General features: G+C 48.2%; 2 protein-coding genes across 3 annotated transcripts; one reads left to right on the top strand and one right to left on the bottom strand.

Annotated features, from left to right (window-relative positions):
* Nucleotides 1–1,036: 1,036 nt before the first annotated feature.
* LOC309377716 (CD209 antigen-like protein D) lies at nt 1,037–15,348 on the bottom strand. Of its 2 annotated transcripts, none has more exons than XM_081925415.1 (7): nt 14,973–15,348; nt 10,180–10,356; nt 8,115–8,222; nt 6,077–6,163; nt 3,574–3,740; nt 2,141–2,244; nt 1,037–1,308 (listed from the first exon to the last, which is right to left on the bottom strand). In XM_081925415.1, exons 2-7 carry the CDS (start codon nt 10,352–10,354, stop codon nt 1,152–1,154), a joined length of 798 nt encoding a protein of 265 aa, XP_081781541.1. In that variant the 5' UTR covers nt 10,355–10,356; nt 14,973–15,348; the 3' UTR covers nt 1,037–1,151. The 2 variants fall into 2 exon arrangements, with proteins under 2 accessions (XP_081781541.1, XP_081781540.1); XM_081925414.1 differs by lacking the exon at nt 14,973–15,348 and adding an exon at nt 11,668–11,869.
* On the top strand, nt 13,548–27,591 carry LOC309377722 (C-type lectin domain family 4 member F-like). The gene is made up of 7 exons (XM_081925423.1): nt 13,548–13,785; nt 17,241–17,348; nt 20,365–20,472; nt 22,070–22,168; nt 23,420–23,571; nt 24,816–24,928; nt 26,982–27,591. Exons 1-7 carry the CDS (start codon nt 13,737–13,739, stop codon nt 27,118–27,120), a joined length of 768 nt encoding a protein of 255 aa, XP_081781549.1. The 5' UTR covers nt 13,548–13,736; the 3' UTR covers nt 27,121–27,591.
* Nucleotides 27,592–27,666: the final 75 nt, after the last annotated feature.

The following is a 27,666-nucleotide window of genomic DNA, read 5'->3' as shown; positions in this document are numbered from 1 at the left end:
AGGAATGGGTGGAACTAAAAAATGCCAACATCCCAGACCTAGAGGGGTTCAACCTATCTTTTGGATGGCATGCTTACCTTTACTATGGAAAAACCAAGCTACATAAGGGATTCCTAAACCACATAATAAGGAAGAACTTACATAGTGTTTTGGCAAGACACAAAGACCTCCTAGAAAGGAAGACCCTTGATTGGATATCCCCTACTGCAGCTGTGGCAGTGAAAAAAGTAAATTTGGATAAGAATTGGGGTACTTATAAGGATCTCCTTAATATTAAGAGATTTAAAAAAATAAAATAAGGAAGGGATTCCAAATTGGATTACAGATTGGTTTCAATATTTTCAACTAGGTGAGGTCTTTAAAAAGAATAAAGAAAGAGGAGGCTAAGAATTTGGGGGGAAATGGTATTAGGGAACAACAAATAATAACCGTAATTTTTAAGTGGGGACGGAGGGACTTTGGGCCGGCTCGTTTACATCGCGTGGTCCAGTGCGCGCTTGGCACTGCACGTAAGTAAGAGGCGCCCAGACTGCAGCCCAGATGGCCTCCAGCGAAGCCTCCCTCTAAGTGCCCGGTGCCCCTTACCTGCCCCCATCCGGGGAAGTCTGCACCATAGGAGTGCAAGCAAGGAGATCAGGTGGCTTGCAGGCTGTGCAATCCTTGCTTAGCACCAGGATCACACAGGGCACTTCCCTGCTCCGCTCGCAGACTCTGCAGGGAGGCGCGCAGGCAGCACCGTGGCCAGAAAGGGGTGCCCAGCGACTGCGCCCGATCGCGCCCATCAGATACCCAGGCAGCCACGGTGACAGGGGATGTGAAGGGGCTTCCCTGAGCCGGACGAAGCGCGCTCTGATGGGTGGCTGAGAGGAGAGAAGTGGGCTGCCCCAGAGCAGGGAAGGGAGCGAACCCTGACTCTCCTTCCCAGACACTCAGCCTGTGGCGCCCTCCAAAATCTGGCGCCCCGCACCACTAACGTCTATTACCCCTGAAACAACCTCTCAACTCTCTTGGTTTCAGGGAGCATAAAGAACAAGGCTTGCGTGGAATAGTATATTTCTGTTCATTCTTTCTAAGCAGACTTCTCCTGAAGCTGAACCATGGGATGAAACCCATTCTGTCTTCAGTCACGCGTTGGCTCGGGTTTTGCCAACTTAAATTTCTACGCTCTCCTTACAAACCCAGTTCCGTAGTTCGTGGCAATAGGTATCGCGCCAATTGTTTCCAGCCAGCGAAGGCACTATGGATGTGCAGTCCTTCTCCAGTCTTCTCTTGCTTTCTGTGAAGTAAGTGTTTTCCTCGTGCCAATACCTGGGACCAGAGACGAAAGACTTCCATTAAATCGAAGACATGCCATGCCATGCCATGCCACATTGAGGCAGTAATTGATGCAAAAGGGGCCCAAACCAAGTACTGAGTACATATGCATGCTTCTACTTCTCAGAAGTTCAATATTGCTCTATGTGCAATCCTTGTTTTGCTGATTTCATTTAATATTCTAATTTTCTGAGATTGTTAATTTGGGGTTTTCATCAGCTGTACGCCGTAACCATCACAAGTATAACAAATAAAGACTTGGCATATCTCCCTTTGCATGTCATGAGTCTATCTCATATATTAGTTTCACTTTTTCAGTTGAATTACTGAAATAAACGAACTTTTCCACAATATTCTAATTTTCTGAGTTTCACCTGTACAGAGAGGCTGGGTCTACCAAGGCAACAGAATGAGGAGGATGTGAGAGGTGGCAAGACCTGTTGAGGCGAAATGGGCTGTGACACTGTTATGTACTGAGCTTGGATCCTAGAACAATAGGCAGGTAGGATCCTAGAAAGCAGCCACCTGATTGGTCTGCAGGAGCCGCCCAATCCAGCTCAAGGAAGAAGTGAATCAGCAACCGGATTGGCCTGCAGGAGCAGTCCAATAAGGCCCCAGGAGGGGAGTTGAATCAGCCAATCACGGGGGACCCATTGTGTAAATCAGGGGTCAGCTGGCCTGGTTAGTTTGGGGGTGCATCACATATGCATGTAAATTATGTTGTAGATTAGATTATGTTGTAAAGATAACTTAACTTCCTTACATGCCCAAGAACAGTTCCCCAACACCTCTTGAAATACACCCCTTTTTAAAAAAAAAGACTTACTGTTTTGTTACCCTGGAGCCATCTGTCCATTCCCATTTGCCTTCCTCCTTTTCATCTGTAAAACCAATCCAGGCGGGATCTTTGAGCTGAGAAGTGATGTAATTCTGCGGAAAGAAGGAACGACCTCAGCTGACAAAATGCCCCAATTCAGCTACCTAAGCCTGAGTAAGGAACTGCACATTGAATGCTGTGACTTGTTGTGAGGTAGACGGAAACATGTACTTCGAGGTAGATAATAAAAATGGCTTGGAACCTCTGTGGAGTTAATTTTTTCACTTGCCCCCTCATTGAAGGGAGGAGGGACAGGATTTCGAAGACTTGCCGGGGCTCTGGTGGGGCATAATTATAATTATAATTATAATTATAATTAATTGCTTTGACTGGACGTGGAGGGGAGAACCTGGAGGCCAGCCAGGCAGGACTTTAGCAAAACATTGGGTGACTCCCTGTTATAAATTGAAAGTGGAATTTTACAGCCGCATCAGAAGAGTTAATTACAAAGAGAGATAGCTCTCCAGAGTAACTCTGAGTCATCAAAGGAGATCAGGAACTAATTAATATGGACATAATATTTAATAACAGAACAATTGGTGGATCTTAAAACCTCACACAGGAAGAAGAAAAGAGAACTTTGTTTGCAAATTTACAAACTACTATATGTGTTAATGGGATGCGGGTGGCGCTGTGGGTAAAACCTCAGCACCTAGGGCTTGCCGATCGCATGGTCGGCGGTTCGAATCCCCGCGGCGGGGTGAGCTCCCGTCGTTCGGTCCCAGCGCCTGCCAACCTAGCAATTCGAAAGCACGTCAAGTGCAAGTAGATAAATAGGGACCGCTTACCAGCGGTAAGGTAAACGGCGTTCTGTGTGCTGCGCTGGCTCGCCAGATGCAGCTAGTCACACTGGCCACATGACCCGGAAGTGTCTGCGGACAGCGCTGGCTCCCGGCCTCTAGAGTGAGATGAGCGCACAACCCTAGAGTCTGTCAAGACTCGCCCGTATGGGCAGGGGTACCTTTATACGTGTTAATACGAATTGAAGTTAATCATTGTAGCTGTGGTATAAGGGATTTTATGGAGAATGGATTGCATTTGGTTTGAGCAATAGTCTGGAGTCAGAACTAAAGGGAACCAGACCCTGAAGTACAGCACATGGGAAGCCATACAAAATTTATAATTGGCTATGTAATTGATTTGTATCTGAATTGGTATTGCTATTTGGTATTAATATAATTTGATGCATATTGGATTTTTGTAATTGAAAATGAATAGAAATTATTTAAAACAAAAACAAAAAACGAAGCAGCCATGGCAATAACTGCAAGAAATCATAACACATTTGCAGGCAAGAGCAAGCAGAACCAAGGATGACAGGAGGATTGGGCACTAGAGAGGATGACCACTTTGTGGAAGAGAGAAAGAAAAATATATATAACCTGTTCTTCATCACTTAAGACGGAGGCCAGGTGGGAATCTCTGGACACACAGAAGTTCTCCGCATCATACCAGGTCTTTCTTCCTTTTGAAACATAGTAGAGATTCCTCCCAAAAGTATCCCAGGTACCAGCAGATCTGGCTTTCGTATCTTTCTTGTAGAGACTCTCTATGAGTGAGAGAGAGGGATGCCTGCTATTGCATGGTACATGGACTGCAAGCAGTTGTGTTCAAAACCCTGTCCATCCCATATGTGATGTGGGGTGCGTCATTCGCTCTTGCAGCCTAGCCTACCTAGAGGAAGAAGTGGCAGAGACCTCTAAGCTTCCTTGTGCTACATAATCACAGGACTGGGAATGCCACGCAAGACCTGGAGACTGGGGTAGGGTCATCCACGAAACGATGGTGGGGTTGTGCCAGAGCACAAGAATTCTGGGCCACAGTATTCAGAGAAACTGATAAGACCTTAAACTGCTGCATTATCCCAACTTCTCCATTAGCACTTTTAGCTATGCTACAAAAATAAAATTGTTGTTTATTTCCTTTACATCTGGTGGGAGGGTGTTCCACAGGACAGGCGCCGCCACCAAGAAGGCCCTCTGCCTGGTTCCCTGTAACTTCGCTTCTTGCAGTGAGGGAATCACCAGAAGGCCCTTGGAACTGGACCTCGATGATATGAGATGGGGCGACGGGCAGGGCCGTAGCTAGGGGATGGTGAGATGGGCCCACGCCAGGGGCGCAGGTGATTGGGGGGCGCAAAATCGGCTAAAAAAATATGTCCATAAATATAAATATTGATTATTGCCTCATAAGAAATGGTTTTTAATAGAGGGTGAATTGAATAGGGGGAGGGGGGGTTGGAGGAGAGGCAGAAAGAAGAGCTAATTTGTCCGTGACCAGGGGGCGCAATCTGGATGGTTCTGCCAGGGGCGCAAGATCACCTCGCTACGGTTCTGTCAATGGGCCTAAGCGGTGAGGGAGCTTTTCCGGCTCCACGAACCAGATCCTTTATCAGGATCAGCCTCATGCACAAGTTTTGACAAGTGACTGGTTCTTGACTGGAGAAATCATATGCATCGGGCACACAGAAGTGGTTTGAGGTTAGCATGCCCGGTGCGTTTGCACTAGGTGTCATGCTGCAGCAGGCACCAGAAACCAAAAACCACTAAAATGCCTATATTACGCAAATCCCATTGAAAAAACCACGTAAAGGTAATAGGCCATATAGTAACAATTGAAAAGTTATTTCGTAGAAACTACTTCTCAAAAATTAAATACAGGTTCTTACAAGGTCAAAATCAACATCGCCACATAATATATTAAAATGTAGCTTTCCAGCTGACCACCAAGTTCATTATGTACAAAATACAAGTCCTATATTGTCAGTGCCGTGCTACATGATTTTCTAATTTCTCCGTCTTCTCTTGTATTTTTCTGTCTGTCATATTCCTTAGAAGAGTGGCGTGAAATAATCTTCTAAGTGTCTAATGAAGATGATAGGGTTGGCAGACAAAATAATAATAATAATAATAATAATAATAATAATAATAATAATAATAATAATATAAATAAATAAAAATTATTTATATTCCACCCAGCCAGCCAAAGCCGGGCTCAGAGCAGCTAACAACAATAAAAGTAACACAGCATTCTAAAATCAATTCATTTTAAAATCAATTCAAAATCAAATTACGGCAAATTAATGGCACTGATGGATGCTGGCCCAGGCAGACAAGACAAGGATTCCTGGATTCCCTGTTTCGCTCAAAGATTATTTCCCTGCAATGCTTGGGCTTTTCTGCTGCCCTGTGGCTCCACAAGCAATTGCTTCAATGGAGGAGGGGGATTGATTTAAATGCAAACCTTCATAATTTGCACCCTCCGAAACGACCTGAAACACAACCACTCCTCAAAAGTTACACTCCTCTGGGTTTTGAAATGCAGTTCGCCAGGCAAGGAATTTTGGAAAAAGGCATAGACCAGGGTGAAGGGAGTGTTGAAATGCCTATATTTGTGACGGGGCAACGGGGGCTGGGGTGGGACCACATCCTCTTAAGAGGAAATTACTTTGCAAAAAATAAAAATTGCATCAGAAGCAAAACTGCAAGCAAAACTGGGCATATTGAGGAGAAACGTGCACTGAAATGCTCGTGCATTTTCATGACATCCTGTTTTAAATAAATGCAAACTGCTGTGGAAATGTGTGAAACTGAGAAGCTGAATAAAGAAACCAAAACTGGCAGATCAGGGCCTGGGTAAACGCAAGAGAAAGCAGCCCAATGGCTGACATTGAACACTGATATGTCCCAGCTCCTTCCCTTAGCTCTGTGCCAGCATTTAATGTTCATTCGGGGTGGCCTTTAATTTTTGTGGAAGCTAAGGGTGTGCCCCCCCCCCTTTTGCAATTCCAGCATTCCACCCTTTCAGTTTCTTGCTCACTGCCATATCTATTTGCCCCCTTGCGTTCTCAGAGTGTGCCCTGTATTTTGACGTGCAGGTACTTACGGTAGATTTTCTTCTGCTCAGCATATTCATGCTGGTTGCTTTTCAATGTGTCCATCAACGTCAAAGCAAAATCTGATACCTTTACGGCTGAAAGTATTCCCAAAATTAGAATGAGAGTTTCTTCAGCACCAGCCCAACCCAGACCCAGACACGTTTGCTTCTTCATTTGAACATGTTATAGGATTCCCATATTATAAAAAGGTAAAGGGTAAAGGGGACCCCTGACCATTAGGTCCAACTGTGGGGTTGTGGCGCTCATCTCGCTTTATTGACCAAGGGAGCCGGCGTACAGCTTCCGGGTCATATGGCCAGCATGACTAAGCCGCTTCTGGCGAACCAGAGAAGTGCACAGAAATGCCGTTTACCTTCCCGCCGGAGCGGTACCTATTTATCTACTTGCACTTTGACCTGCTTTCGAACTGCTAGGTTGGCAGGAGCTGGGACCGAGCAACGGGAGCTCACCCCGTCATGGGGATTCGAACAGCCAACCTTCTGATCGGCAAGCCCTAGGCTCTGTGGTTTAACCCACAGCGCCACCCATTATAAAAAGGAGGACACCCTAAAACGTCCAAAAAAAACCACAATTTTTTAATTGATTTGCCTAAGATCTAAAGTGCTGCCTTTCGGAAATTCCCTCCCCCCCCCAACTGAAATCCCAATAATGAGGACAAGGCAGGGGTGCCCCCTGTCTCCACTGTTGTTAATCCCAACATTGGAAGTGTTAAGTAGATAAATATGGGGAAATGATGAAATAACAGGAATTAAGGCTGGGCTGAGAGAGTCCGAAGTCAAAGCCTTGTGGACAACGTTGTGTTGATGTTGGAAAACATGATAGAAAGTGTCCCAAGGACAATAGAAACAATAACAAAATTTGGCAACTTAGCAGGATTCTATATAAATAAGGGGAAGGGGGGAATGATAGTTAAAAATCTAGACTCACAGGCAAAAGAAAGACTTGAGAATATTACGAGAATTAAAACAGGGGGGTTAAATATTTGGGGAAATGGATATCAGCAAAGAAACCTTTTCCAGGATAACTATGTTACAATTGTGGGATGTAATCAAATGCAACATTCCTTCCTTAGAAGGTTGTTTTAAACTGTTATTAAGAAGTTTCAATGTGCTAGCATTGTCAATAAATATTAGTGCTGGCATGTTCGCTGCTCTGACCTCCTTTGGAGGAATTTGGGCGGGGTCTATATCTAAATAATAAGAATAAGTTCTATTTTTCTAGGAAAAGGGTTACCGGAACTCACCATCAACTTTCCCCTCGTTCTCTTAGAATGGCAATGGTGCCCATCTGAGAGGTGCCGGAACTCAGTTCTAGTGAGTTCCAGCTGGGAGAGAAGCCCTGGTAACATCCTATCATGATTTGATATTATGGTGAGTATTGCTATATACACAGAACTTCCTATAAAGACTAGCCAAAATTCCACATCTGTATCTTCAGGAGTTGCCAACAAAGGCCTGTATAGCTAAAGCTATGGTTTTCCCAGTAGTGATGTATGGAAGTGAGAGCTGGACCATAAAGAAGGCCGACCACCGAAGAATTGATGCTTTTGAATTATGGTGCTGGAGGAGACTCTTGAGAGTCCCACGGACTGCAAGAAGATCAAACCTCTCTATTCTGAAGGAAATCAGCCCTGAGTGCTCACTGGAAGGACAGATTGTGAAGCTGAGGCTCCAAGACTTTGGCCACCTCATGAGAAGAGAAGACTCCCTGGAGAAGACCCTGATGTTGGGAAAGATGGAGGGCCCAAGGAGAAGGGGATGACAGAGGACGAGATGGTGGGACAGTGTTCTCAAAGCTACAAACATGAGTCTGACCAAACTGCGGGAGGCAGTGGAAGACAGGAGTGCCTGGTGTGCTCTGGTCCAGAGGGTCACAAAGAGTCGAACACGACTAAACGACTAAATAACAACAATCTTCAGGAGATTTCCGCCTTTTCTTTTCAGTCCTCAGAGCTATGGAAACTGTGCCGCGCCCCACATTTCAAAACCGGAATTGGAAATAAACAGTTATTCCTATCCCACTTACCATTTCCGTAATTGAGCTTAGGGCGTCTGTACGAAGCGGCCATTGAGCTTCTGAGTCTGTTCAACGACGGTTCGAGGTGATGGGGTGGTTCCGCTAGCATACTGCTATCTAAAGGTATTAAGACAAGGACGGGAACTCAGATTTCCAGCTGCCAAACAACTGCCCCCTCAATAACCCCATAATAAGCACATGAAACTGCCATATTCAGAGGTTGAGCCGTGTTCCACCAAGCCTTGGACTGTCTTCTCAACAGGTAGTAGCTCTTCAGAGACTCCTGCAAAGCCCTCTACCAGCTACCCAGCCTGAGATCACAGAACCATAGAGTTGGAAGGGACCCCAATGGCCATCTAGTCCAACCCCCTGCATTGCAGGAATCTCAGCTAAAGCATCCATGACAGATGGCTATCCAACCTCTGCTTTAAAACCTCCAAGGAAGGAGAGTCCAGGTGAACTTCCCTGGGGAGAGCATTCCATAGACGGGGCCACTGCAGAGAAGGCCCCGTTTTCATGTTGCCAGCCTCTGTATCTCTCGAGGAGGAGGCACACAAATGAGGGCCTCAGAAGATGATCTCAGGGTCCAGGTAGGTTTATATGGAAAGAGCCGGTCCTTGAGGTCTTGTGGTCCTGAGCCATTTAAGGCTTTATAGGTCAAAACCAGCCCTTTGAATTGGGCCCAGAAACTAATCGGTAGTCAGTGCAGTCGGAACCAGGATCGGTGTAATATGTTCAAACCATCTTGCTCTGGTGAGCAACCTGGCTGCCGAATTCTGCACCAGCTGAAGTTTCTGAACCATCTTCAGAGGCAGCCTGACATATAACGCACTGCAGTACAGTGGTACCTCAGGTTACAGACGCTTCAGGTTACAGACTCCGCTAACCCAGAAATAGTACCTCAAGTTAAGAACTTTGCTTCAGGATGACAACAGAAATCGTGTGGTGGTGGCATGGCAGCAGCGGAAGGCCCCATTAGCTAAAGTGGTACCTCAGGTTAAGAACAGTTCAGGTTAAGAACGGACCTCCGGAACAAATTAAGTTCTTAACCCGAGGTACCACTGTAATCTAACCTTGAGGTTACCAGAGCTTAGACAACAGTAGTTAGGCTATCCCTGTCCAGATGGGGGCGTAGCTGGGCCACCAGCCAAAGCGGATGGAAGGCTGTATAGTTACTTATCTGCTTGGCTTGGGGGGGTCACAAAACGGCACACCCTCCAACATTTCTCCAATGAAAATAAAGACGTCCTAAGGGAAAATGGGACATTCCAGGATCAAATCAGAAATCGGGACGGCTTCTGTAAATCTGTGATTGTCCCCGTGATTGATATACACTCAAGGTTTATAAAAATAGGAAGAATTAAGGAATGCCTTTCATAACATAGATGGACACATTACGTGTTGCTTGTAATGTTAACAATGTGTTATTAAAATTTGATGCCAGAGGTTTCTGCAGAGCAACCAGGAACCAGGCAATAGGCAAACTGCATTGTTCCCAACAAAAAACAGGTAAGGGATATTATTTAATGTACAGTGGTGCCTCTGGTTACGAACAGGATCCGTTCCGGAGCCCTGTTCGCATCCCGAAGTAAACGTATGACACAACTGCGCATCTGCGGGTCACGTTTCACCACTTCCGCGCACGCGCATGACGTCATTTTGAGAGTCTGCGCATGCACAAGCGGCGAAACCCGGAAGTAACGCGCTCCATTACTTCCGGGTCACCGCGGAGCTACTTCAACCCGAGGTATGACTGTACCAGTATGTCCTGTGACGTTTTAGAGCAAAGTATCTAATATCGTTCTAATAACGCTTAAAAGTTCAGTGTAGATCCAGCCCTGGAAAACAAGGGTGCTTTGAGTGTCTGTACATGCTAAGGGCCCCTTCAACAAGCCTGCCGCCAGGTGCGGGGTGCCAACGGACACATCTTAGTTGTGCCCAGCCCTCCTCCCCTGCTCACTGCACGAGGGCACCTTGTTCAACCCTCTGTCCTTCAGCAGGAGAAACCAAGTGGCACAGTTTGTTCAGGAGCAGTTTGGGGAAGGTGTGTGTCAGCAGGCAGAGTTGAACTTACAGAGATAGCCCATCACTGCAGCTATGGTACCGAAGACCAATACTGTCCCACCAATGCACATCCATATCATCTTTAAACGTTGCGGTGTCATGCCAGTATGTTCTGGTGCTGGTGGTGGTGCCGGTGCCGCCGCCGCCGCCGCCTTTGCTGGTGCTGGTGGTTTCTTGGGGGCCATGGCTGCAGTGACAAGAAGAAAGACCCATGAAGGCAACAAATTGAGGGGCAAAAAAGAGAGAGGTTTCTGAGCTATTTTTAGAGGAAAATAGCCGAAAACAACACTAGCAACATAGGTTGCCATATGATCAGATTTTCCCGGACATTTTTTTGCGATTCTTTGCCCAGACATTGCTTCCGACTGCGGTATTCCGGCTATGTCCGGAAAATTCTGGACAGATGGCAACCCTGACATAAGAAGATCATCAGGCCCCCTGCCTTTTGCCTATTCAGGGATTTGGGTGCTGCACTCAGGACCCAATAGGCAGAGGGACCCCCTAGCATTTGGTGGTAGCTGAGCGACAGGCAGTCACACCTGCGATTCATGGATGATACTGCATTTCAAATTCAGACAAATCTGTCGTGATGCAATGGAGACCACGAGGGTCTCAAAAGAGGCAAATCTTAGGGCGGGGGGCTCAGAATCATTTGGAGAAGGTGGGAAAGGAGGGGCAGTTGCCTAACAGATTTTAACTGTTCTTTTAAGTTCTCAAATAATGGCATTCACTGCGGAAAGGGAACAGTTTAAGCTCCAGGAATGGGGTAAAGGTAAAGGTGCCCCTGGCCGTCAGGTCCCGTCGTGGACGACTCTGGCGTTGCATGCTCATCTCTTTCTATAGGCTGAGGGAGCCAGCATTTGTCTGCAGACAGCTTCCGGGTCATGTGGCCAGCAGGACTAAGCCGCTTCTGGCCAACCAGAGCAGTGCATGGAAACGCCGTTTACCTTCCCGCCGGAGCGGTACCTATTTATCCACTTGCACTTTGACGTGCTTTCGAACTGCTAGGTTGGCAGGAGCAGGGACCGAGCAACGGGAGCTCACCCCGTCACGGGGATTTGAACTGCCGACCTTCCAATCAGCAAGCCCTAGGCTCAGTGGTTTACACCACAGCACCACCCGCGTCCCTCAGTAATGGAGAGCTGAGGTTTAAAAAAATCAGGGATTGCCTAAATTAGGGTTGCCATATTTCAAAAAGTGAACATCCGTACACAAAGGTTGTTGAGCTTCTGGGCAAAATTGACACCCCCACCCCAAAAAAGAGAGAGGTTTCTGAGCTATTTTTAGAGGAAAATAGCCGAAAACAACACTAGCGACATAGGTTGCCATATGATCAGATTTTCCCAGACATTTTTTTTTGCGATTCTTTGCCCGGACATTGCTTCCGACTGCGGTATTCCGGCTATGTCCGGAAAATTCTGGACGGATGGCAACCCTGGAATAAGAAGATCTTCCCAACATTGGATAATCTGCTGTAGTGTCGAGGCAACTACTGTACCTTCTGCTTGTGGTTCACTTTAGGATTCCCTTCCAGATTATCTGTCAAGGATTTCCCTTGCTCTTCTTTGAGTCTGATTCTCTTGAACCCTACGCTATTTCTGCTCTATATTTCCCATGGATTCTTATGCCTCCCTCCCACGGCCTTATACTCGCTTCCTTTGTCCTCCCAGGATGGTGCAAGCAGCAGCCCTGTGACACAAGCTGCTTGCTGATTGGCTGCCTGCCCTGCCCTGCCACCATTCACCATCACAAGCACACCTGTGGCTGAAAGGTAAGGCAGATTGTGATGGCGCTGCGCCTGTGAGGCAGCAGTCTTTGGCATCTAAGTAGGTGAAGGTACCAGGAAACTCCTCGTCAACTTTCTGACCCCAGCTGTGACCCTCCGACTTGTCTTCAGCTTGTGGTCCACCAGAAAGAAGATTCCACCTAAACATTAGGAAGAACTTCCTGACAGTAAGAGCTGTTTGACAGTGGAATTTGCTGCCAAGGAGTGTGGTGGAGTCTCCTTCTTTGGAGGTCTTTAAGCAGAGGCTTGACAACCATATGTCAGGAGTGCTCTGATGGTGTTTCCTGCTTGGCAGGGGGTTGGACTCGATGGCCCTTGTGGTCTCTTCCAACTCTATGATTCTATGATTCTATGATTCTAAGACCCCTAGATCCTTTTCACACACACTGCTAGTAAGCCAGGTGTCCCTGAATGCTACTTCCAGCCTTGTGCCAAGTGAGCAGAGCTGGCAAGGGAAATCCCAGAATGATGATGATGATGATGATGATGATGATGATGATAATAATAATAATAATAATAATAATAATAATAATTTATACCCTGCCCATCTGGCTGGGTTTCCACAGCCACTCTGGGCAGCTTCCAACCGAATATTAAAAACGATACGGCAAAGTTGCAAGGTCACTGTGTTTTTAACCACAAAGCCCACAAGCCTCTCTCTGGCAGCATGACAGTTGTGAGTCGAGGACCCGCCACCCACTTGAGGATAAGAAAGACACAAGGAGGCAGTATATTAGGTTAATAGGCTAAAAAAAGGCCACAAATTTATTGATTACAGCATGTGAGTGCTATTGGCTTAGGCATTGGATAAAACAACAGAGCTTGACTCCATACCCTCAGGAAGGGGTGAGTCTATCAAGGGTTAACCACCAATAGAAGGAGCCTGTTGATGCAAATACAACAAGGGTGTTGGACAGGATCCACAAACCACTGGATTCCTTTAACGGAATACCCAAAAAGTGGAGGGGTAGGGGATGGCCACATCCTGCCCTCCAATACACAAACATATTCCAATGCCTAACCGCTAATACCCAAAAAGTTGTGACGATTTGCTACAAGGTAGGCGAAAAACCAGGACGCAGGTGGCGCTGTGGGTTAAACCACAGAGCCTAGGTCTTGCCAATCAGAAGGTCGGCAGTTCGAATCCCTGCGACGGAGTGAGCTCCCATTGCTCAGTCCCTGCTCCTGCCAACCTAGCAGTTTGAAAACACGTCAAAGGGCAAGTAAATAAATAGGAACCACTCTGGCGGGAAGGTAAACGGCGTTTCCGTGCGCTGCTCTGGTTGGCCAGAAGCGGCTTAGTCATGCTGGCCACATGACCTGGAAGCTGTATGCCGGCTCCCTCGGCCAGTAAAGAGAGATGAGCGCTGCAACCCCAGAGTCGGTCATGACTGGACCTAATGGTCAGGGGTCCCTTTACCTTTTAGGCGAAAAACCAAGTGGCCAGTGCCAATTTGCCAGTTCCTACCAGGCCCCTTGGACAACCAAGGCGACCAACCGCAGGTCCATGGCAAGGTCAAAAACATAGCAATGAACTAAAGGGAAGGTGCGTGCGTGATCCAACAAAAACCAGCAGCAGAATGAGAGGGCAGTGCTGCCGTGACCGCATTTGAGCAGCTACACCCCGCCCCCAAGCCTCTGCCTGATTGGTTGACTGCCAGGGGGCGTGGCAGCCGGGACAGCTGAGCAGGAGGCCGGAACGAAAGGCTTAATAGAAAGGCGTTTGTCTTAGAGGGAACAGCTAGAGAAGAACAGGCAAGGCTGGTGGCATCAAGAGAAGGATGGCGCAAGAGATCATCTATGCGAATACAACGAAGTTTGAAGTCGGTGGTAAGGGCACACTTTAATGACAGGCTCCCTTCCCTTTTAAGAAATGTCTCACATTTTGAATCGGGGCTTCGTTGGGGGAGCAAAGGCATTACAGCAGCGGATTAGATAGTTTCATGGAGAAGAAGGCTATCAATGGCTTCTAACCACAATTGCATCCCCTCCAGCGTTTCTCCAGTGAAAATAAGGACATTCATTGCTATTTTTCTAAGGGAACCGGGGCTGGAACTCATGGACACCTCTGTCATGCTCTTTGAATGGCAATGGTGCCCATCTGAGAGGTGCCGGAACTCAGTTCCAGCGAGTTCCAGCTGGGGGGGAATCATTGGGGACATCCTATTCCATGCCCTCCAACATTTCTCCGAGGAAAATAGGGACGTCCTAGGGGACGCGGGTGGTGCTGTGGGTTAAACCACAGAGCCTAGGACTTGCCAGTCAGAAGGTCGGCGGTTCGAATCCCCGCGAAGGGGTGAGCCCCCGTTGCTCGGTCCCTGCTCCTGCCAACCTAGCAGTTCGAAAGCATGTCAAGTGCAAGTAGATAAATAGGTACCACTCCAGCGGGAAGGTAAACGGTGTTTCCGTGCGCTGCTCTGGTTTGCCAGAAGTCATGCTGGCCACATGATCCAGAAGCTGTACGCCAGCTCCCTCGGCCAATAAAGCGAGATGAGCGCTGCAACCCCAGAGTTGGACACAACTGGACCTTATGCTCAGGGGCCCCTTTACCTTTTTTTAGGGAAAAGCAGGGCATTCTGGGATCAAATCAGAAATGTGGAAGGCTTCTGTAAATCTGACATGGTCCCTGGAAAATAGGGACACTTGGAGGGTCTGCAATGGCTATGTTATCACTGCGCTCTGGGGTGCAGTAGTGCTTCTGAATAGCACCAGTTTCTGGGGAGTGTTGCTGTTGCACCCAGGTCCCTTTGGGGCATCATGAGACCAGGATGAATGGGAGCCCTCTGGCCTGATCCAGCAGTGAATTGTAATGCACCTTTGTCCAAAGTGAATATCAAAGTGGGGGATATTGGGGGGGGGAGGTCTGTCTGCTCCTCTTTGCCCCTTGCAGTGTTTGAAATTCCCCAGGCACCAGAATATCAGAAGACCCTGCTGGATCAGGCCATCCTTCGGGTAAATTTGAGGGGAGTGGCTTTCCTTGTGGAGGACAATTGCCTTACCTGAGCAATTGCTCTTACCTGTGGCAACGCAATCCTGAGAGCCAGTCCTGGGTCCGGTGATAGGAACGTAAGGAGTCGTAAGGTCAATTGCCGGTGCCCAATGCAAAGTCTGGTGCAAGGCATCTTTTGCAAGAATGGGCTTGTCAACATCCTGCTTCCTCTCTGCTTATCAGTGCCCCAGAGTCCACAATGGCTTCCTGTTGTGTGAAGGTTGAATTTAATCCATAATATGGGGCTGGGGGTGAGGTGGGGGAACAAACACACACCTACGGTCCTCCTGCGGGATGCAGTTGCTGGACTCTCATCCTCCTCTGAAAAAATGGCTGGAAACGATGGGGTGGAACTCAACATCTGCAGTAAAGCTCTTGGGAAACTGCAGAGCTTGCAGAGTTTCACAGATGAAAATAAATAAGCTCTTAGGAAACATCCCTCCCGCCTGATTCCCACACCAACTCGTGTACCCCACCCAAACCAGGCATCAAGCGAGACACACTGCAGAACACACCTGCAAATGGACTAGAGACAAAATGTAAAAAATAAGACATTTATATTATGTTATATTTTTGACATTTTTTGTCTTTGGGAAGTTCTATATAATTGACTGCATAGTTGTGTGAGCTGTGTTTCTTTATCTCTCTGTATTCCTTTGCATTGTGTTTTGCAATGGCACCAGAGCGGGTTTTTTCCTTTCTTTTTTAGTGGGGAATTTATTATTTGTTTCTGTTCAAAAATATATACTTATAGGCTGCCGATTTGCATAGCGTATGAACCTAAAAGCAGAGTGAAGTGCAATCCCACAATGGACCAGAGCAACTCCATCTCAAACGAGCACATAAGGAGAGCCCTGCAGGATCAGGCCCAAGGGGGGTCCCCCCCCTCAGCCTAGCATGCTGTCCTCACAGCAGTCAAGCAGCTGCCCGTGGGAAACATGCAAGCAGGATCTGAGCCCAAAACACTCTTCCCTCCTTTCACTTCTCATATTGTTTTGGGAAGCGTGAATTAGATGGGGGGGGCGTAAATTGGCTTTAAATGTGAACTAGAATCATAGTATCATAGAATTATGAGTGCCTGGAGGCAGTTGGAGGATGGATGGTGGCTAACAGATTGAGGTTGAACCCTGACAAGACAGAAGTACTGTTTCTGGGGGACAGGAGGTGGGCAGGTATGGAGGACTCTCTGGTCCTGACTGGGGTAACTGTGCCCCTGAAGGACCAGGTGCGCAGCCTGGGAGTCATTTTGGACTCACAGCTGTCCATGGAGGTGCAGATCCATTCTGTGTCCAGGGCAGCTGGCTTCCAGCTCCATCTGGTACGCAGGATGAGACCCTACCTGCCTGCAGACTGTCTTGCCAGAGTGGTGCATGCTCTGGTTATCTCCCACTTGGACGACTGCAATGTGCTCTACGTGGGGCTACCTTTGAAGGTGACCTGGAAACAGCAATTAATCCAGAATGCGGCAGCTAGACTGATGATGGGGAGTGGCTGCCGAGACCGGTCTTGAAAGACCTACATTGCCTCCCAGTACGTTTCCGGGCTGAATTCAAAGTGTTGGTGCTGACCTTTAAAGCCCGAAGCAGCCTCAGTCCAGTATACCTGAAGGAGCATCTCCACCCCCATCGTTCTACCCGGACACTGAGGTCCAGCGCCGAGGGCCTTCTGGCGGTTCCCTCATTGCGAGAAGCCAAGTTAAAGGGAACCAGGCAGAAGGCCTTCTTGGTGGTGGCACCTGCCTTGTGGAACGCCCTTCCACCAGATGTCAAAGAGAACAACAACTACAAGACTTTTAGAAGACATCTGAAGGCAGCCCTGTTCAGGGAAGCTTTTCATGTTTGATGCATTACGGTATTTTAATATTTTGTTGGAAGCCGCCCAGAGTGGCTGGGGAAACCCAGCCAGATGGGCGGGGTATAAATAATAAATTATTATAATATTATTATTATTGTAGAGTTGGACCCTGAGAGTCGTCTAGTCCAACCTCCTGCAATGGAGGAATCTCGGCAAGACCATACATGGATTTCTCTCCCCGCCCCATCCCTATTCTTCACTGGGGCACCACTCAGTGCTACTCAACCCCTCAGGTTTTTTTCCATCGAGTTTTATGTAAACTGCTTTGCTTGTTTTTAATGGTATGGTTCTAACCTGCCCTGCCTGAGACCTGCTGATGGAGCGCAGGCAAGAAACCTTACATGCCTGAGGGGGTCGTAGTCCCCTGGAGCCTCACGTTTAAGAGAAAGCAGGGTGAGGGGATGAAATTTTAATCTTTCCCACCATCCTCTGCCTCCTTCAGCTTCTTCTCCATCTCGCAAGAGAGACATCTCCACCACCATCATCGTGACGCTCCTCACTCTGCTGCTGCTACTGCTGGCCACCTCCCTCATTGCAATGGCCCTTCTCTGTAAGTACAACTACACGTTTCCTACTTTGATCTCAATTACATCTGTCCAGGCCCCAATGGGTGGTGAGAGTGCCTCTGAGGACGTGCAGAACGACGCAACCATTTTGCTGCTTCGGGCGATCACACACAGGCTTCCATTATGTAATAAAAAATTTAAGGTCTTTTAAATGTTCATAAAAGTACCAACCTAGCACGTACATAGATGTGTGGACCACATGTCTGGAGCAGCACAGGAAGACCGCCCTGAAACTATTTTGATTCCCAAACTGACCAAATGTTTTCTCTGCAAGGAGGGAGGGGATGAGGGAACCTTCCCATTGTCTCAGGGATTGGGTAATCACCATCTCAAAGGAATGGCCAGACTACCATCTGATAAGGCATTATCAGATAACCTGCCAGACTGGAGATAAACAATGCACTCAGAGTTTCTGGGACAGCTTCAAGGGCAGCCCTGCATAGAGCGAATTACAGTAGTCAAGCCTGGAGATGACCGTTGCATGGATCACTGTGGCCAGGTCGGGGCAAGAAAGGTAAGGGACCAACTGCTTGATGCGGCAAAGGTGGAAAAATGTTGCCTTGAATGTTGCTGTAACTTGTGCCTCCATGGAAAGGGAGGCATCAAGGATTACACCCAAACTCTTAATGGAAGGCAATGGCACTAATTGGGCCCCCGCAAGAGAAGGGAGTTGGTCCCTCATCCCCATGCCATCCCGACCCAGCCATAGGACCTTTGTCTTCGAATGATTTAGTTTCAATCGGCTCCCACGAAACCATCCAGCCACAGCTTCCAAGCATCTGGTCAGTGTGTTCGGGGCCGAGTCGGTGTGGCCATCCATCAGCAGACAGAGCTGAGTGTCATCAGCATATTGGTGACAGCCCAGCCCAAAACTCTGGATAATCTGGGCAAGGGGGCGCATAAAGATGTTAAAAAGCATCGGGGAGAGAATTGCGCCCTGCGGCACTCCACACACCAAGGAATGGCGCGACGACATTTCCCCCCCTAGTGCCACCCTCTGTCCCCGACCAGAGATAAAAGAGCACAGCCAGTTATGGGCTATGCCCTGTATCCCCACGTCTGCGAGGTGGTGGTCCAGAAGATCATGATCGACCATGTCAAAGGCCGCTGACAAATCTAAAAGGATCACCAGTCCTGACCCGCCTCAATCCAGTTGTCTACGGAGATCATCTGTGAGGGCAACCAGAGCCATCTCGGTCCCAAAACCAGGACGGAAACCGGACTGAAATGGATGATATATCGGGAGGGTGGTCTTGAGCTACACCCCTTCTGTGATGTATAGATGATGTTTCTGGGGGTGGTCTTGGACTCCAGGGCGGGCAATTTAAAATGTCTATATAAAGGCAGGCACACCTTGGTTCGGTGTTCCTCCTCCTTTCCTGCATGTGAGGGGAGCACCCTGTTGCAACAGTTCAATAAAGATCAGGCTTACGAACTGCTTTGCTTCTCAAAATAGTACTACTACTACTAATAATAATAATAATAATAATAATTTATTTATACCCTGCCCATCTGGCTGGGTTTCCCCAGACACTCTGGGCAGCTTCCAACAAATTATTAAAATACAATAGTCTGTCAAACATTAAAAGCTTCCCTAAACAGGGCTGCCTTCAGATGTCTTCTAAAAGTCTGGTAGTTGTTCTCTTTGACATCTGATGGGAGGGCATTCCACAGGGCAGGTGCCACCATCGAGAAGGCCCTCTGCCTGGCTCCCTGTAACTTGGCTTCTCGCAGTGAGGGAACCGCCAAAAGGTCCTCGGCGCTGGACCTCAGTGTCTGGGCAGAACGATGGGGGTGGAGGTGCTCCTTAAGGTATACTGGACCGAGGCCGTTTAGGGCTTTCTCTGGTTGGCCTCTGTTATTGTCTCCTACCGATGGAGAACCTACAAAGGACTCTATAAGGGCTCTTGTGTCCCCCATAAGGGAATAAGGGCAGATTTTGTTTACGACAATTAAAAGCTAAATGCTGGTCACTGCCCACCCCTGAAAATACCCCGCAAAAATGAGAGAACCAGAGCAAAGGTGAGGTTTTTCCAAGTGGGAGGGAAATTAGCCTTGAAAAGCGATGGTGGGGAAGGAAGGGATTTGATCTAAATAGGGAAGAGTTGGCTGGCCTGCAGAAAATGCCACCGGCCCCATTGCCAGGAAGACCAGCAGAACAAGATCTTGGAAGGGCTAAAGGGCCATTGGTATTCAAGAGGCATGCTCAAGGATGGGCTGTAACATCCCAGAAGATACTGAAAGGCTCCCTAGATCAGGCAAAGGCAAACTCTGGCCCTCCAGGTGTTTGGGACTACAATTCCCATCATCCCTGATCACCGGTCCTGTTAGCTAGGGGTGATGGGAATTGCAGTCCCAAACATCTGGAGGGCCAGAGTTTGCCTATGCCTGCCCTAGAAGTACATGGGAATTTGCAGGAGAACATGAATGATAGGTCCCTACCCCGTGGAGCTTACAAAATCTAGAATTTGGCAGGGCAGGTAGGAGAGGCAAGGATACTCAAATGGATTGTGGGCCAACACAGTTCTGTTTGTGCCTCCGCTGCAGTTGGGAGGAGAACAAAAAAAAGTTCCGCCCCTGTTAAAAAGAAAAGGGGTAGCAGGGAGTTCTGAGCAAAACTCCAAACTCTGAAATCTGTTCAGCATTTTCAGATTTTTGGATTTCCAACTTTGCACGCCCCCTTCACACTTCTTGCCTTCGCTGGCACTTTTATTTGGAAGTTAATCCTGCATGTCTGCCATGTCAGGGCAGGTAAGAGAAAGTCCTTCTTCATGCAGCGCACAGATAACCTGTGGAACTCCCTGCCACAGGAAAGAGTGATGGCCACCAATTTGGATGTGTTTTAAAAAGGATTATTAGACAAATAATTGTCTAATAATATTAGACAAACCACAAGAAGGGGGAGTGCTGCTCTTGTGTTCGAATCCTGGTTGTGGGTTTCCCACAGACCGGCCATTGGCTCCATCCAGCATGCTCTTATGATGTTCATATGGTTTGTAGATTCCCAGAAGGAGAAGAAACTCCAGGAAATCGAAGGAGCGATGGAGAAGATCAGAACCTCCCTGTTTCTGAGCAATATCTCTCTTTCATCAGCGGAAGCATCTGAGAGTAAGTTGCAAAACCCTGAAATGAGGAAACCCTCAGAGTATGTGAGGATGGGAAGGGTTCCTATTTTTAATCGTTTCCCTTCCTTTCCTCCAGATGATTTGTGCTCTTCATCTTTTAATTTGCATAATGAAAAGTGTTTGTTCTCACAGCCAAGCTAGGAAAGTACGGTATGTTATTGTTGTGCCCTTTTTACAGCTGGGAAACTGAGGCTGCGATAATAGGCCACACACACTCTATCTCCTCTCCTGTAGTTTCCAGCAACTGGCAGATTTTAAATACCGTATTTTTCGCTCTATAAGACACACCAGACCACAAGACGCACCTAGTTTTTGGAGGAGGAAAACAAGAAAGAAAAAAATCTGAATCTCAGAAGCCAGAATAGCAAGAGGGATCGCTGTGCAGTGAAAGCAGCAATCCCTCTTGCTGTTCTGGCTTCTGGGATAGCTGCGCAGCCTGCATTCGCTCCATAAGATGCACACACATTTCCCCTTACTTTTTAGGAGGGAAAAAGTGCGTCTTATAGAGCAAAAAATACAGTACCTCCTTCAGGGATAGGGAACACCTGTTTCTCTGATGAGAGTACCCTGTGCCTTTAAACAGAAACTCAACAGGTGCAGCTGCCCCAATCACCGCATCTGAGTGATTCTCTTAGCCAGGGAGAAGTTTATGAAACGTTACTTTTTGTTAGAATTCCTGCTCCGTGATTGCAGTCATGGGATTGTTGTCTATCACATGACGGTGTATGTTTTGACTCCACAGAGTGGGAAGTGACGGAGACGGGTTGTTTGTGTTCCTGTGTTCCGTGAAGTGGGACTATTGTCCTTTGTTCTTTTTCTCTTTGCTGTCTGATGCTAGAGAGAGAGGGAGCCATGTTGCAGTGCTCCGTGTGTGTTTATATGTAAATAAAGTAGATTAGCCAAAATGCTGAGTTGCTGAGGTCTGTTATGCAAGCTGCACAAACTCTGAGGATCCCTTAGGTGCCGATGTCTGTTGGCATCGGTCGCTGTGATGTGCGGGCTGAAGAAAGCTTTTGAAGCTCCCGAACGATTGACCAGGAGGGAGAGAACATGCCAGTCGGGCAGGTGTCTCTGCCAGGGTCCTACTCAAGTGTAGGATGAGCTCCTGGCAATTTTCTCCTAGTCTCCCATTTCACAATAATAAATAATAATAATAAATTTTATTTATATCCCGCCCTCCCCAGCCGAAGCTGGGCTCAGGGCGGCTAACAACAATCAAAATAATCCAACGTTCTAAAAACATTTCATTATAAAAATTAATTAAAATCAAATTGATGGCAACCATTAAGCAAAATTCTGTGCAGATTGCCAGGGGGGGGTCAGGCTGCGCCCTGACCAAAGGCCTGGTGGAACAGCTCCGTCTTGCAGGCCCTGCGGAAAGATGTCAGGTCCCGCAGGGCCCTAGTCTCTTGTGACAGAGCGTTCCACCAGATTGGAGCTGCGGCCGAGAAAGCCCTGGCTCTAGTTGAGGCCAGCCTAACCTCTCTGTGGCCTGGGATCTTCAGGATGTTTTTATTTGCAGACCGTAAGTTCTTCTGTGGGACATACCAGGAGAGCTCACTTTGGTCTGACACTTCCAGGTGTTCAGCTGCTCCAAAACATCTCTGAGGCTTTCTACAAGATCCAAACCCGCCTGGGGAACGTCAGTGCGTCAAAAACCGCTATCCAGAATCGTCACAGTAAGTAGGGGTCAAAATCAGTGACGAAGACCTCTTCCAATCCCACCTTTCCTTCAAGGGGAGTCAGCATCCGAGACCATCTCCGGTTCTGGACATAAGCGTTGCCAACTTCTTAAACGCCTACTGCTCCTGTAATTGAAACATATTAGGAGGTGGCAATGTTGGTCCTTATTCAATTAAAGGACTTTGCCACATGATTTCTGCATATCACTATCCAGTTAAAGTTGCAGGGGCAAAACCAAGTCCCCACCCCAACTTGAGTTATGGCGATCCTCCTGGCCAGACCTGGGGCAACCACCTCCCAAGGGAGTCTGTTCCTCTGTTGAACAGCTCTTAACATCAGAAAGTTCTTTCTGATGTTTAGTCAGAATCTCCTTCTTGTAACCAGTACATTTCCAAGCACAATTCAAAGTGTTGGCGCTGACCTTTAAAGCCCTAAATGGCCTCGGTTCAGTATACCTGAAGGAGCATCTCCATCCCCGTCATTCTGCCCCGACTCTGAGGTCCAGCTCCGAGGGCCTTCTGGCGGTTCCCTCATTGCGAGAAATGAGGTTACAAGGAACCAGACAGAAGGCCTTCTCGGTAGTGGTGCCTGCCCTGTGGAAAGCCCTCCCATCAGATGTCAAGGAAATAAGCAGCTATCTTATATTTAAAAGCCATCAAAGTGCAAGTAGATAAATAGGTACCGCTCTGGCGGGAAGGTAAACTGCGTTTCCGTGCGCTGCCCTGGTGCGCCAGAAGCGGCTTAGTCATGCTGGCCACATGACCCGGAAGCTGTATGCCGGCTCCCTCAGCCAATAAAGCGAGATGAGCACTGCAACCCCAGAGTCGGCCACAACTGGCCCTAATAGTCAGGGGTCCCTTTACCCTTTACCTTTAAGGTATGTATGTTCAAATATTGCTCACTGTCCGATTTCCGTGACCATTCACCAAACTTTCCGGTCACACATTGTACATGTAATGAACAAGTAAGAATGTTCAAGAACTGTGGTTTTTCACACCTCTGCATAACAAGCTTCTTCTTGAACTGAATGGGGGGGGCGGGAGTTGGCTATAAATGCAATACATAAATAATATTTATGCACACACACCATGCTTGAGCCCCCATCCCTTCTCTAGCACACATCCCTTCCCTTTTTTGAGACAGCCATGCTACATCCTCGAACAGACGATGCTCAGATCCAGCCCCTCCAATCAGCCTTTCCTGCAGTTCAGGGTTCCTGAAACCCACTACCTTTTTTTCTCCCAAAGGGGAACTCCTGGCATTCCTCTCCACAGGCTGGAAGTTTTGCAACGGCAGCGTCTATTTCCTTTCCCAAAAGGCAAAGCCCTGGCAGGAAGCTGAGGACACCTGTAGAGCCCAGGGGGCACACCTGGTCTCCATCACATCAAAGGAAGAGATGGTGAGCACACAGACAGGGCCGTCTTACCCATAGGCACTAGGGTGTGGGGTGTTAGTTTCTGTTTGCCACTGAGCACCTGCTTAGAGTCACAAGGCTCTGTTTACATTCCAGAGACCTTCCAGGCTGTTGGAAGTCTCACGGAGGCAGGAGACGGATGTGATGTTTACTGGTTTCCTGTTCCTTTGTTCCTTTGTTCCAGTCCTCTCTGCTTTCATAGAGAGAGGGTGTATTTTTCTTTGCTGTCTGTGCAGTAAGAAATAAAGCATAGCGATGTAACCATAAATCTCATCACTTCCCTGTGCTGGAAACTCTGCTGAACGGGAATGTGCCTGAGGCCTCATCAAAGGCTCAGGTCGTTAATTATTTGACGGAGGCGATTCCAAAGGACTCGACCGGAGGAAGATGAGCTTTATCAGCTTGGCCGAGCAGAGATGCTGACATGGGGCACCTGGGCACCAGGCTGAGAGTCCGGGATCCGAGAGTTGAGTCCAGGGAAGAGCCCGTCTGTCGGTCAGAGTGCTACAGTGGGCTCTTCTGCTGCGGGTGGCTCTGCGCCGCGAGTTCAGGGACAACCAAGCCAGCAAGACGCTGAGGCGGCCAGCCGGCTCCGCCCTCCTGCGCACCTGAGACTGGGCAACCTGGGGGAGACGCTGGGCAGATATTTGCACCCCGGAGCCACATATGCTTAAGACAGCCCTGCACACACACTTCAAAACACCTGGATTTACCTGCTCAGCTAACGAAAACACCAACACCTGGGCTGGCCCGAAACATTTTCCTGGCCCAAGCAGCCGCCTCAAGACAGCACTGCCACCTTCTTTGCTGGCCTCTGCTCCTGCGCCTTTGCCAGCAACTTAGCCTGCCAATATTACCAGGCCAGTCCCCTTCCTGGGAAAAGCAGCTGCTGCTGCTCTCTACACATTAAGCAGCTGCTAGAGACACCAGGGTTTGTTTTCTTGGTCAGTTGGCATTCCTAGAGTTGAGGGTCCATTGCACAGAAGGGGTTAGGCACAACTCGCTGATTCCTGAAGTCCCAGCCTGCCTCTGGGAACTGGGTGGGGCTTACTTCTGAGTAAATGTGCGCAGGATCAAGCTGCACAGCTGCAAATCCAAAGGCCATTTGCTGCTGAGACAGGATTTGAGAATGGTATCCCGTCCCTGAGCCTAGTTCGTTCTCTCTCTCTCTCTCTCTCTCTCTCTCTCTCTGCAACCCTGGACCACTGTGGTTTGAAACTGTTTTGCAGGAATACCTTGTCAGGGAAGCCAGAAATCAGCCCTTTTGGATCGGACTCTCTGACCAAAATACAGAAGGCGTTTGGACCTGGGTGGACGGCACAAAGTACAACAAAAAGATTAGGTGGGTCTGATCAGCTCTTTCAAAAAGAAGAAAACACAGTGTGTGGCTTTCTGTATTCTTTCACTTCAGGTGCCCCTACAAAACAGACTTTTTCATATAGTCCTCGCCTCCGTCCCAGGAGACCCCCGGAAAAGTGCTACTCTGTGATTTCCTAAAACAAACCAAAATCAGGAAATATAATCCCTGACCAATAGGGATCTTTGAGTAATAGGGACCCCGACTAATAGGAACACATCGTGCTCCTTCTTCTTTGGTCGCACTCATCTCTCACCTGTGGCTCCTAGAATGTGTTAGCATGCAACAGTGGCCACACCCCAGCAATGGCTTAGACTGGCCGGCTAAACAAATAGAGGGGAGCTGATGGGTCTCAAGCCCTCGGTGAGTTAGGGACTTGCAAAGACAGGCTCTGAGAATTGAGTGGACAAGACTAATAGTGGGTCCAACTGTCAAAAAGGTGATTTCTGCACATGCTGTAGAGCATGGGTAGGCAAACTAAGGCCCGGGGGCCAGATCCGGCCCAATCGCCTTCTAAATCCAGCCCACGGATGGTCCGTGAATCAGCATATTTTTACATGGGTAGAATGTGTCCTTTTAATTAAAATGCATCTCTGGGTTATTTGTGGGGCCTGCCTGGTGTTTTTACATGAACAGAATGTGTGCTTTTATTTAAAATGCATCTCTGGGTTATTTGTGGGGCATAGGAATTTGTTCATTTTTTTTTCAAATATAGTTTGGCCCCCCACAAGGTCTGAGGGACAGTGGACCGGCCCCCTGCTGAAAAATTTGCTGACCCTTGCTTTAGAGGGAGGAGAGGGGCAGATAGGGCTCAAACACCTGGGAAGGCAGCCCATCTAGGAGAAGGAAAACTCTGATTCTAAACTTCTGCTGCCTTGCGGGACATCTTCCAGAAAAGAAAAGGCCAAGGAGTAAACTCTACACAATTCCAGAGTGGAGTCCCTAAGACAGTTGGCTGGCGCCTTGCATGCCTTCTTCCAGCAAATGCTACAGCCAAGCAGGTGCCAAAAGCATTGCTCTGCTTTCCTTTGGACCCCATCAGTGAGGCTGAGAGAGGGGTCTTGTTGTCTGGGCAGCCCAGGACCTCCAGGCTTGTATCCTGGGGGGTCACTTTGGCTAACATAGCGGTTTGACTTCACCCGCAGAAGTGCATGTTGTAAAACAAGCCCCCTTGGGAGAGGCTGGCCCCCCTCGTCAGTTCCCGGAGCTTGTTTACCGGTGATCTGCCTGGCTGGCTTCCCCACAAGTCCAGGGTAGATCTTGATAGGCGACATCTCCCAGAGTGGGAAATGCACACCCCCTCCCTCCTTGCATCCCAGCAGGGAAAGGAGATAGTCAGAAAAGTCTATTTACATCTCTTTATTTCTGACTTTGCAACACTACAGAAAACATGTCCGATCAGTTCAGACTTCTTCAAGCAAGTGACTCAAACTTCCTTTACATACGCAACAGGAAGGTTTTATATTACACTCTTCACAAAGCTCTGAGAAGCCTGTGAACTTCCGGGAATATTCTTTCCCACAGCTAGTCACATCATGTGATGTAAACACCATGCTGCTGTTTGCAGCTGCGTTGCTCTCATATCGTAACAGTGCACTCCGTTGTCTCTCGAGACAGACGGAGGCCAACAAGGAATCTGTTGCCCTGCATCCAGTCGCGGACGACTCTGGGTTTGTGGCACTCATCTCACTTTACTGGTATACAGCTTCCGGGTCATGTGGCCAGCATGACTAAGCCACTTCTGGCGAACCAGAGCAGCGCACCGAAACGCCGTTTACCTTCCCGCTGAAGCGGTACCTATTTATCTACTTGCACTTTGACGTGCTTTCGAACTGCTAGGTTGGCAGGAGCAGGGACCGAGCAATGGGACCTCACCCCGTCGTGGGGATTCGAACCACCAACCTTCTGATCGGCAACTCCTAGGCTCTGTGGTTTAACCCACAGCGCCACCCGTGTCCCTAAGATATATATATATATATATATATATATATTAAAGCATGCCAGCTATATAATTACAGCCTCTCGCCTTCTTTTCCAGTTTTTGGGGACAAGGACAACCAGACAACTGGCATGGAGCACCACAACACGAGGAAGACTGTGTACACTTCACAACGCACTGGAACGACATCAGCTGCACATACAACTATAAATGGTTCTGTAAGAAGGTCTTCTCCTGAGCAGATGCCCCACTACCTTTCCAGGACAGGACTAAGGGGCCACCGAACCCAGTGTTCTGGATCCAGCGGAGGACAGCCAAAGGTCTCCAGAAGCTCATAAGCAGCTGTCACTCCAGGAGAGGCCTAGCCCCATGACTGCCGGATTTTCTTAATCTATAGGAACACTGCAGGAAAACCGTCCACCCTCTTCCTTTTCCCCAAAGGGCATGTCAGAATTTTAAAGGCCTGGAGGAGGCAAGGCTGCCTTTGATGGACTTTTGCCAGACGGGAAAAGCAGGTTGAGCAATCAATTTGAGAGTTGCCTTTGTACCAAAGTCCCAAACTTTTAGTGCCCACTGAGCCCCCTACCCCATAAAAAGGATTATTCAGAAGAGCACTTTGCACAGCCCACGAAGGAAGACAATAACGCAACAGAATTCAATACAGCGACAATTTATCCAGAACCCGAATAAAGCTATTTAGCTTGATTAATTCAACAAACTTGATCCAGGGAGACCAGCTTTGCAAAGTCTGATTTACAGCTCCCACACCCACCTGCTACCTTAT

Source organism: Podarcis melisellensis (genome assembly GCF_964234715.1).
Source record: "Podarcis melisellensis genome assembly, chromosome: 9".
NCBI lineage: Eukaryota > Metazoa > Chordata > Lepidosauria > Squamata > Lacertidae > Podarcis > Podarcis melisellensis.
This window is presented reverse-complemented; position numbering and strand designations above follow the sequence as displayed.

What these genes read in the sequence shown, in the direction of transcription:
- LOC309377716 (XM_081925415.1), bottom strand. Translation starts at nt 10,354, where the DNA reads ATGGCCCCCAAGAAACCACCAGCACCAGCAAAGGCGGCGGCGGCGGCG. An exon ending in TGCAGTGATGGGCTATCTCT is followed by an intron (nt 8,223 to 10,179) that starts GTAAGTTCAACT and finishes TAATACCTTTAG; the next exon opens with ATAGCAGTATGCTAGCGGAA. An exon ending in TGAGCAGAAGAAAATCTACC is followed by an intron (nt 3,741 to 6,076) that starts GTAAGTACCTGC and finishes TCTCACTCATAG; the next exon opens with AGAGTCTCTACAAGAAAGAT.
- LOC309377722 (XM_081925423.1), top strand. Translation starts at nt 13,737, where the DNA reads ATGGCGCAAGAGATCATCTATGCGAATACAACGAAGTTTGAAGTCGGT. An exon ending in AACGAAGTTTGAAGTCGGTG is followed by an intron (nt 13,786 to 17,240) that starts GTAAGGGCACAC and finishes TGCCTCCTTCAG; the next exon opens with CTTCTTCTCCATCTCGCAAG. An exon ending in AAGTACAACAAAAAGATTAG is followed by an intron (nt 24,929 to 26,981) that starts GTGGGTCTGATC and finishes CTTCTTTTCCAG; the next exon opens with TTTTTGGGGACAAGGACAAC.